At 40.2% G+C, this 10,360-nt stretch overlaps 1 protein-coding gene across 2 annotated transcripts in view; it reads right to left on the bottom strand.

Annotated features, from left to right (window-relative positions):
• Positions 1-3,061: 3,061 nt before the first annotated feature.
• The window catches only part of rnf170 (ring finger protein 170), a 32,758-nt gene continuing 25,459 nt past the window's right edge, over positions 3,062-10,360 (bottom strand). For both annotated transcript variants that reach the window (XM_007891941.2, XM_007891940.2), the window contains 2 exons: positions 6,040-6,153; positions 3,062-4,170 (listed from right to left, as the gene is read on the bottom strand). In XM_007891941.2, coding sequence (XP_007890132.1) covers positions 3,901-4,170; positions 6,040-6,153 — 384 coding nt within the window. In that variant the 3' untranslated portion in view covers positions 3,062-3,900. The remainder of the gene's footprint in view (positions 4,171-6,039; positions 6,154-10,360) is intronic.

The raw sequence follows: 10,360 nt of genomic DNA, 5'->3' as shown, positions 1-10,360 counted from the left end.
GCTATATCAAATGCAAGGATTATTATATATGAATATATAGTCAGTCACAGTTGTTAAAAATTGTTTCCACCCAAGTAACCAAACTAAGGGGAGAAATGCCCTGGGAAATGATCAGTATTTTCCTTCCCTGAATCAATCAAGCATTTAAAAAAAAAAAGGGACTGATGAAAACCACTTAATAATAATAATAATAATCCTTGCATTTGATATAGCGCTTTTCACGTCGGGAGGACGTCCCAAAGCGCTTCACAGAACATACTGTAAAGTGAATTGACTGTATATTTGTGGGCGAACGCGGCAGCCAATTGCGCACAGCAATGTCCCACAAACAGTCGTAGATTGAAAATGACCAATTTAATTATTGTTTTTGGTTTTTTGGAGGGATTATTATTAGGCGTGTGGAGTAAGGAAACTTGCCCAAGGTTTCGCCCTGACCTGCCTGGAATTGAACTCAGGTCTCTCACTTGATACCAGCAGTATCAAGTTAATTGTTAACTTGATACTGCTGGAGTGCTTCTGGGGAGGTAGTTATTATTGGAAGCCTTACCAGTGAAAGCAAGCTGAGCGCATCAGTCTAGAGCAAATTTTTCAGTTAAATGGGCATTGTGAGCCAATCATCCTCACCCGGCTCCACTGGCTCCCTATCCCCAGAGGACAGTTCAAGATCCTTCAGCCTCACTTTTAAATCCCCCCCCCCGGTCTTTCCCCAACCTACATCTATAACCTAAAACCCAACCAACTTGCCCTCTCCCTTCGCTTGGCAAGCACCAATCTGCTTCATGTCCTCCACCCGGCCTCCCAAACTCCATCTGCCTCACCCCTTGCCTCCTTCAAGGTCTGTCTTGAGACCTTTCTCTCTAACTGCGTTTGGGTGTAAAACGCAGCAGCCAACTGCGCCCAGCAGTGTCCCACAAACAGTCATGGATTGAGTGACCCAATTTATTATTTTTTTTTGAAGGAATTATTAACCCGGAAACGCAATCCGCCAATCAATTAATGACCGGGTTCCTACTTACTGCTAGGTAAACAGAGGTGTGTGGAGTAAGGAAACCTGTCCAACATTTCGCCCTGCTGGGAATCAAACCCGGGTCTCCCACTTTCGAGGCGAGTGGTCGAACCACTGAGCTACAGGACTAATTTGGAGACCACAGACAAGGAAATAAATTTTAAACCAAACAACCTGACTGATACTCAGATGCTACCTCAAGAGATGCTGATCACTCCCCACAACACATCTGTGGAGATGTTTATAAGCTCAATGTTCCCTCAAGTCTAAACAAGAAAGTGGATGAAGAAAGAAGAATTCCCCTTCACCCAGCTTTCCTCTGCAGCCTATAATCATTGAATATCCTATTTTTAATGGATGTTTAATGGTTCTCTTTGACCGTGCCTTCAGCTCCCCTCTCGACTCTCTTCCCCCTCCTCGCTCCCTCCCTTCCCTCCCCTCACCCTGACCATTTCCCCCCTCCTTGCTCCCTCCCTTCCCCCACCCTGACCATTTCCCCCCTGCTCGGGTCATGACCCAACTGTGCAGCGCCTTGGGACGTCCTCCTGACGTGAAAGGCGCTTTATAAATGGAATCTTGTTGTTGTTGTTGTTGTTTGCGCATCTCCACCAGATAACTAACCCAGGTAGTTCTGTTGGTTGGGCACAAGACTTGGAATTAGGTGAACGTACATTCCCTTCTATGGCAGTTTCTCACAATGATTTGAGGTGAGAAACACACAGTTGTGTTGCTCAGCTCCATGGTGGAATATGCAGGCACTTCAAATTTGTCAGGTCCCTCTGTCCAAGTCTGTCATAGCTTCACAATTCTTCACCATTCTCCTCTGATTTTCTTTGCTGGAGAACAGGAAGAGTTTACGAAAGTAAACGCAATGAGCTAAAGAGCTAGAATAATGCAAGCTCTTTAAATTCAGCTATTGCAGTAGTAACAGTAATTCAAATATGATTTTGATTTAGCTTTTGCCCTCTAGTCTTTTACTTTATCCTCTACCTCCGTTCCACAACACAATCTACTCAGCAAAGCCATGAGTTAACATGGTTTCCTCTGTCTGCTACTGAAACAGTACATTTACTGAAATACTGTAGTTTAAAGAACAATTCTGTGTGTTCATTAAAAGATTTGCACTAATAGTTCAGTGAGTTTAATCAGTGAGCAGTTGAGCCATGTAGATGCACTCCCCCAGCAATGTCAGTCAGACTGGAAGTTCAAAGTTACAACCTTCTGACTCAGAGGTGAGAGTGTTTCCAACTGAGCCAAACAGACTAACACTATATTTTCAATGTTTTGGTTTAATTGCAGAAATCCTGTTGGACAAACATGTTTTTTTTTATGCAACTACTGTCACAATTGTCCAAATGTTTTGAAGAATTAGATCAAAATTCATCAAATTTAAATTAGCATCTTGGAGGATTAAAATTCCATTGTGTGATATGTTATCAGATACGGTTAGTGAAATGCTGTTTTTAGTCTCGATTGTTTAGTTAAGCTGATATACGTTACAATTGACATTTATGTAACCCCTTTCAACTCAAGTGGAAGTCTCAAGGTGCTTTACGCTGGCTAGGCACCTGCACCCCAGTGGTAGGTGGAGGGTGAGGAAGGGAAAGATGACCAAAAGCGTGATAAGAGGCAAGTGTTGGGGTGAAAGTTGGAAGGAAAGGGGTGAGTCAGACTTCAGGATATCCCACAAATTACCAGTGCAATATCTGGGTTCTCAGCAGAACTGTTGGGAAGGCTGTGGTGATGGGGTGGGGGAGCGACAGGGGCACCAATCCATGCACCAGCCTATGTGTTAATTATTATAAATGCTCTGAATTCAATGCTTGTGTTAATTTCACCCTGATATTTAGTATTCCTTTATCATTAGTTTAAAAAATAGGTGGTGTAGCCAGGAAATGTTTAGTATTGTCTTACATTGAATTTATTAAAAATGAAGATTTTCAAGTTTTTTTAGCGAAATTGTAGACTTTGTTGACATTTGTAACGTGTAGAATCCAAAAGCGATCTTTCCAATTACTTTTTTAAAAAAAATATACAGGTATAAAAACCTCTTCATTCTATTTCCAATGAAGTCTATTTATTTACAATTTATGTTTTATACATTGAATAGACATCAGTTTGAATCCACAGCTTCACATTTTTATACCAAGTGCAAATCAACAGAAGGAAAAGTATCTAAAACAGAGTCCAATTTCATGATTTTCTAATATCTTATAACATTTTAATTGTTTAAGTAACTAGACCCATATTTTAGAATTTTGTTTTGGTCAGCTAGGTGTCTGACACATGCGGAAACCCATCACCATGCTAAAGAGCATCCCACCTACACATGGAAATTCCAGAGATGGATGTTGGAATGGAATGCGCACCTGCTTACCTAATTCCGGAGTACTAGGCCAGGTTGCAAGAGCCAAGGCTTGGGGATCCTAGAGTGTGCATTAGGGTACTCCTGGACTCTAACCAGCTAAACCCCACAAAATATCCCCTATACCTGCCCTATATTTTCGTTGCATTGTTTACTGTCCATATAGGCTAAATTTTATTCTATAAAACAATTTCCAGTCTCCAATTACTAGACAACATTGTAATTTAATATTTCAAACTAGTTCTAAAGTACTATCATCTATGAAAACAAGTTGCAATAATTACAAGCATTGGCATTTTCTTAATTCTTGTAAAAAATAAATTTTCAAGTTTGACTTGCACAGTTTGCAAAAAGAATACTTCAATTGCATATTTAAATATTGCATTTTCATTGTTGTTATTTAATGTTCACCTTAGAGCTTAACCTTTGCATAAAATTGTAAAACTTGATGGAGGCAAGTTATACTTTCCCAGTAAAACATTTACTTTTAATTTAATTGCAAACAGGTATTTCATTTGTTACATACATTTCACCGTGTCAATCTCTGTGTTACCACCTCTCGATACATGATAGAGATATAGATAAGGAGTAAAAAGATTACAAAAAGGTCATCCAGAAATCCTAGAATTCCAAAAAGAGCCTCAGGAAGAAAGTCCAGTGGTGAGGCTAAGTAGAATAAAGCACCCGCCAAACAGAGAAGTATTCTTATTCGAAACATCCAAAATAGTCCGCCAATGGTAAACAATTCTGTGAAGGCATGTCGTAAAAGTGTGGGTAGATCCATTATTCTATCCATCCACTGCAGCAGAAAAAGAAGTTAAATTATCGATCATTAGTTTTTTTTCTTAGATTTGTACAAGACCAAACAATGAATAGACATGAAATTAACCTAACAAACTTACTTTTCTTAAAAAAAACTTCTCACTTGTAAAACCAGAAGGTCATCTTATTTAAGCTAGAAATAGCATTCATTATAATACAGCCAAACACAAGTGGAAAGGGGCAATGCAGCAAACACTATGCAGAGTAAACAGGGAAGAAGTTAAAATCTAAAGGGACCTAGAGAGGGCTGAAAATGTCTTTAGCAAGAGAGTAATTAACACCTGGAAAGGGTTAGCTGGTGGTTGAGGGCAGGACTTGTATAAAAAAAAATTGTAATACAATGTGAGAATATCACAAGTGATAATTATCATTTCTTGTGTCACACTTTTCACCTGAAATGAATACATGATTGAGAAGGGAATAGACACATATGGGAAAGGGAAATAGTAAGAGTGTGGGGTCTCGTGGAGAATAAACACCAACATGGACATGTGTTGAATGGCTGAATTCTTGTAACATTCTATTTAATTATGACTGAACAAAATGTTTCCTGCCTGAGAGATTATTGATATGTCTCATAAGTGGGCAAAAGTAAAACCTCCTGCTGTGTTGTCCGGTCAAATCTGGGATATAGTTTGTACCTGGAGGAAATAGTGCAAGTTGCATGGGTTCAAATAAGTCATTTTTCAATGTGAATGGAAAGACAGACTACTTAGAAGTAAAGTGGTTATGGAGTACATTTGACAAGGTTGATTATCAAATGACTCCAACAACTCAGGGTGAGAATCTATTGGGAGGTCACCAATGAAGCAAGTTCAGCTGTAGTGAATGGTCTTGTATTTGGAAAGATGAAGTTGCTTGCTGCTGGACCAGCTCTGTGCTAAAGCTTCAGGCAGTTCAGAATCACTGTACTGTCAAGGCTTTGGGGCTTCCTCTTCTCCTCCCTCACTTTAGCATGCTGCAGACAGTGCTAATTGTACGTGGGCATTGAATGGCATCTATGACATAGATAAGTGAAATAATGTTTGTGGCTGTCATTATACAACTGTCACTTGTAGAGGTTCAAAACAGCCCTGACAAATTATGCATTCAGAAAAACGGATGCGCACATTGTACATATCCATATTATTGCAACATCCCGACATCATAAAATGATATTTTAAAGAAATATTATCTTATCCTGTGGACGAGATGTTAAACCAAGGTCCTACCTGCCTGTTCAGGTGGATGTTAAAGACCCCATGGCACTATTCAAAAAAAGAACAAAGTTTCTCCCCCAAATAAAATTGGTCAACTTACTTCATTGGCTGGCATGTTTGCCCACAAAATGTTTTATAAAACTTTACAATAGCCCATAAGATTGGTTTGGATAAAGAATGCCATTTGGCCTGTGGGATATCATTCTCCCAGAACACCCACCCTACCTTTCCCCATCATAGCATCAAGCTACTTTTTAAATGAGCCTGGTGTCCTGGCCTCAACCACACTTCCCAGCAACCTGTTCTAGTCATTAATTATTTTCTGAGTAAAGAAATCCCACGAAATGCTTTGAGACAACCTCCTGACGTAAAAAGTGCTATATCAAATCTAAGGATAATTATTATAATTAATTTCTCCCAATTATTTGTTCAGAAACTCAGGGGTGGGTGGAAAATACCTGGAATGAAGAATATCTAAGAATTTTATTGCTAAAATGACAATTTAAGTTATTCTAACCCACAAAACAGCATCCAACATATCCAGGTGGTAAAAAGAAAATGTTCCTAAACTTAAGTGTTAACTTCTTTTGGATCTACTTATCTATTTATGTTTTCAGTCATACAATTTCAACATTCACTCAACTTACAGATCTAGGTTGACCAGAAAATCTTCTGTTATAATTGTTTATTTCTTGAATAATTTGCATAGATTCTGGCAGCTGCTGGTCATTCACTGGGAACAGTGGGAATAGCAATGTCACCTGGCCACAAAACAATTATAAGCAGTTGAAACGATTATTCCAGAATATGAAAGCACTTAGAATAACAGTACACATTGGCATAACACATGCAATTAAATTGATACCACCCAAGTAAAAAACAATAAAGCTAAACAAGTTTGCAAATTGTAAAGTCACATGGCTACTCGGTACAAATGTAATCTACTTTTTACAGATATGATTTTCAAGGGGTGTTAAAATGTGTACCCTTTTATTTTACAACAACAACAAAATTGCATTTATAGAGGGCCTTTCACTTCGGGAGGACTTCCCAAAGCGCTTTTACCACATCATTCTTCTTCCGTTTAACCTATGTAAGACATCACCAGTCACTTCTCTCTTGAAGCATTCGACAAACTAATTTAAAAATGTATTCGAGTATAAGATTTGATTTGCACAAAAACCTCCAATGCAGCATTGTTCCAAGTATCAGGGACTCTTCCCCCCAACTTTCAGTTACAATTGAGAAAAACACATTAATTTTAGAACAGTCAAAACACAAATATGTATAATAGAATATATTTCAAATCATTGGCAATGTAATGCATTCTCCACAGCTGTCATATTGCGTCAGTCCTCACCCACTCTCTCTGTTATTCTTTCCTCCTCTGAGGAAATAATCTTTTTTTATTAATAAAAAAAGTATCTTTGTGCTTCCAGCAAAAAAAGTTGAGAGCATGGGTAAGAATTGTTACTAGGGATGAAAACATCACCGAGCAATCTGATGCATGTACACAAGTTTCCCAATTCTTGCCAGTACACACTGGACTTTTTCTGCTGGTCTCGAGCAGCCCTGTGACGTGATACTGGTTTTGGTTGGGCTGCAAACAAAGCGAGTAGCAATTTTAAAGCACAATTTAGATAAAATGATTGCCTTAGATTCAAACAATATGGTATACTTTTTACACTCTGTCACAGTGACAATTACAATGTTTGCAATAGGTGCAATTCCACTACAATTAGGAATTTCAAGGTAAATCAATCAGAGCACTGTTTTCTGAAGATACAGCTTTCTTTTTCAACCTTTGCCTCCCCTTACCTATGTCTCTGCTCAGCACATATATCTGAACAGGACAGCAGATTCTGCCCCTCCATGTCCTACCAATGAGCAAGGCTGGCTGGGCTGCCACGGCAGTGCCCTAGAGAATTGTGGACCTACCTGGCTTAGGAACCCGACTACCGAGACCACCACAGAGAAACCGCCATTCAATTCTGTCATTCCACTGCCAAGCATGTCACCTTGGAGCCAGCTCAATGGAAAACTTGCCTGCCTCTCCCTCAAGATGGACAATCACTAATTGGTTAATTTGACATCCATAAATTCAGGTCTGAGCCCTCACCAGGTGGATAGCAGGTACCAGGAACTCCTTGCAAGCCTTTAATGGAGAAAAAATTATGGATGCATAGGAATTTTTTTAAGCTTCCAAATGAATTTCATTATGTTCTAAGGATCAGGTAGTTTTAGGTCTACGATGAGCCTTTTTACTGGCGTTAAAGAGCTCCAGCTTTTCCTCAATGTGACCCATTCTTCCCAGCAAAGGAGCTGTAAAAGCTTGGTCTGAAAATATACACAAAAATCTGGAATGCAGAGCCAGATGAGTTGTGGAACACAATTTCCTGGGCAGGAGGCCACACTCCCACTTTGGATGCATCAACAACAGACATTGAAACCATCAGTGGAAATCCATCTCTCACATTTACTGGCAGGAGACTGAATCTCCATTTTTCACTGGTAGATACATTCAGTGCATTTGGAATGTGGGCTCCAACCCAAGCATTCAGTTTGCTGGATTCTTTTTTGGTGACAGAGTTTTTTCCTCTGTTCAGACTTCATAATATTGATGATTTTTCAAATTTGATTTGCTAGGGTTAAGGAAAAAAATGACTTAAACATTCTCAAAAACAAGTGGAAGTGAAAGTCTTGAATACTGAAAATAAAGTATTTCTAATACAGGAATTGAATTATGTTCAACAAAGTCAGCAGGAATACATAAATGCAATACTTTGTTACTGAACAATATACGAGTGCTCAAAATCCATTTTTAGTCATCTACCACCATGTTGGGCAAGTTTCCTTACTCCACATGCCTCTGTTTACCGAGCAGTAAGTAGGAACCCAGCTGTTAGTCGAATTGCAGATCGCTTTTCTGGGAATGATAATCCCTCAAAAAAATAATAGTTTGGTCACGACTTTTTGTGGGACACTGCTGTGTGCAATTGGCTGCTGTGATTTGTCCATAAATATACAGTCAATTCACTTTACAGTATATTCTGTGAAGCACTTTGAGACGTCTAGAAGACGTGAAAAGCACTCTATCAAATGCAAGGATTATTATATATCAGATGAGTAGCTGAAACAGTCACTGATATTGCCTTACATTGGGAGTTAAATACTTTTTGACATGAAGGCTTCAAACAGAGAGAATGCCAAGACATTTCCATTCCTTATTACAGCTATTTGGGATGTCAACAGACTCCATAAAACCTTCCTAGGGAAGGTGTCTTGAGCAATCTATTTATGTGCTTCTAGCACTTGAATGTCAACTAGAACAGAAATAGTGATGTGCTTAAATTATAGCTGACATTATGAGGAAGAAGCACAGCCAGCTGGGATATTGTACTTTTCGATGTGACGTACTCTGTGCTATGTCACATTTGTCATCTTAGGCACCTTTACAAGTTTTGCTGACTCGAATCTTGGTTGTAAAAACAGGTACATTGAACAAATATTTAACATCCACTACACTTTAAGTTCAATGGTTAGTTTTAACTGTGTGTATGTATGTGTAAAGTAGGAGACACCCAATATTCAACAGAGGTGGGTCCATTACATTTGGGAGAATGTTTGGTAAACATTGATCTCCAAACTTCTAACACCCTCCTGTTAATCTGCTAAAGCTTTAAGATGTTCCATCTCGGACATCACCAATAAAGCCATTTTTGATCACTTCCTCATCTTCCTAAACTTCCTAAACATCACTTCCTCTACCACCAAACCCATCACAATCTGTGACTCTCTTGCACACCCTCATCCCCAACACCCTCATCCCCATCACAGCTCGCCTCACATCCTACCCCTGCACGTTATCTCAGCTCCTTCAACTCATAGGTACGTCTGCAAAATGCACATGGCCACACTGTCCACCACTACATCTAGCTGCACCATACTGAAACCTCTTCTACCCTCGCCTCAGCTAAGTTATTCTTCTACTACCGGATCATGATGGAGGCCATTGACAACCCTAAACTCCTTGATTCCACCACAAACCACCTAATTTACCCGTCTTCTCATGCCCCGCCCACCCCCTCCTCCAATTCCAAATGAGAGATGATGGGTTTCCTCTGGTCCAAAAATTGAATTTTACTGCCTTTGCCACTTCCCCTCCAGCTTCCATAGACCCTTCCGTCCACCCATCTCTCCTACATCCTTCTCCTTACTCATCTCCCATATGAAACCCACCATGTGTTCTCTTGACTCTATCCCCATACCACCCTTGAGCTCCCAGCCGCCTCATAATCACATGCTCAGGGCTCTATCCTCGGTCCTCTCTACTTCACGGTCTCCATTCTCCATCAAGTTCTCGATGAGAGCTAACTTTCTTCAGTTGAATGTCGACAAGGCAGAGGCCTTCCTGCTTGTCTCCAGTCAGTGTTGTCTCTCCTCAGGCATTGACAGTATTAACCTGCATGAATGCACACTCCACCTCATGGAGCTGGTTGAGTCTTGTTTGACTCACAATTGACTTTCAAACTCCAAATCTCTGCTTTTACTCACTAAGCTTTCCCTCGTCTCCAAAACACAGCCTGCTTCCACTACTGCCTCTCCCCTCAGACCACTGAGACCCTCATTTGTGCTTTTATCACATCCAGGCTTGACTCACCAAGGCTCTGCTCTCCAGATGGCTCTGCTCTCCAGACTCCCCAGCTCTTCCCTATACAACTGCAGACCATCCAGAACTCTGCAGCCTCCACAACCCTATCATCCCCATCCTCGCTCAGCTCCATTGGTTCCCATTCCCCAGCGGATCGAGTTGAAGATCATTGTTCTCACTTTTAAATCCCTCTACTGTTTTGCGCCACCTCCTACTGTTCTGCAATCTCCTTGAATCCAACTGACCTGGCTGCTCCCTTTGCTCAGTGGGAACAGGCCTGCTTCATATAATAATGCGCCTAATAATAATCCCTCCAA

Source organism: Callorhinchus milii, unplaced genomic scaffold (assembly GCF_018977255.1).
Source record: "Callorhinchus milii isolate IMCB2004 unplaced genomic scaffold, IMCB_Cmil_1.0 Scaffold1, whole genome shotgun sequence".
NCBI classification, from domain to species: Eukaryota; Metazoa; Chordata; class Chondrichthyes; order Chimaeriformes; family Callorhinchidae; genus Callorhinchus; species Callorhinchus milii.
Note: the sequence above shows the minus strand (reverse complement) of the source record. Positions and strands in the feature narration are given on the sequence as shown.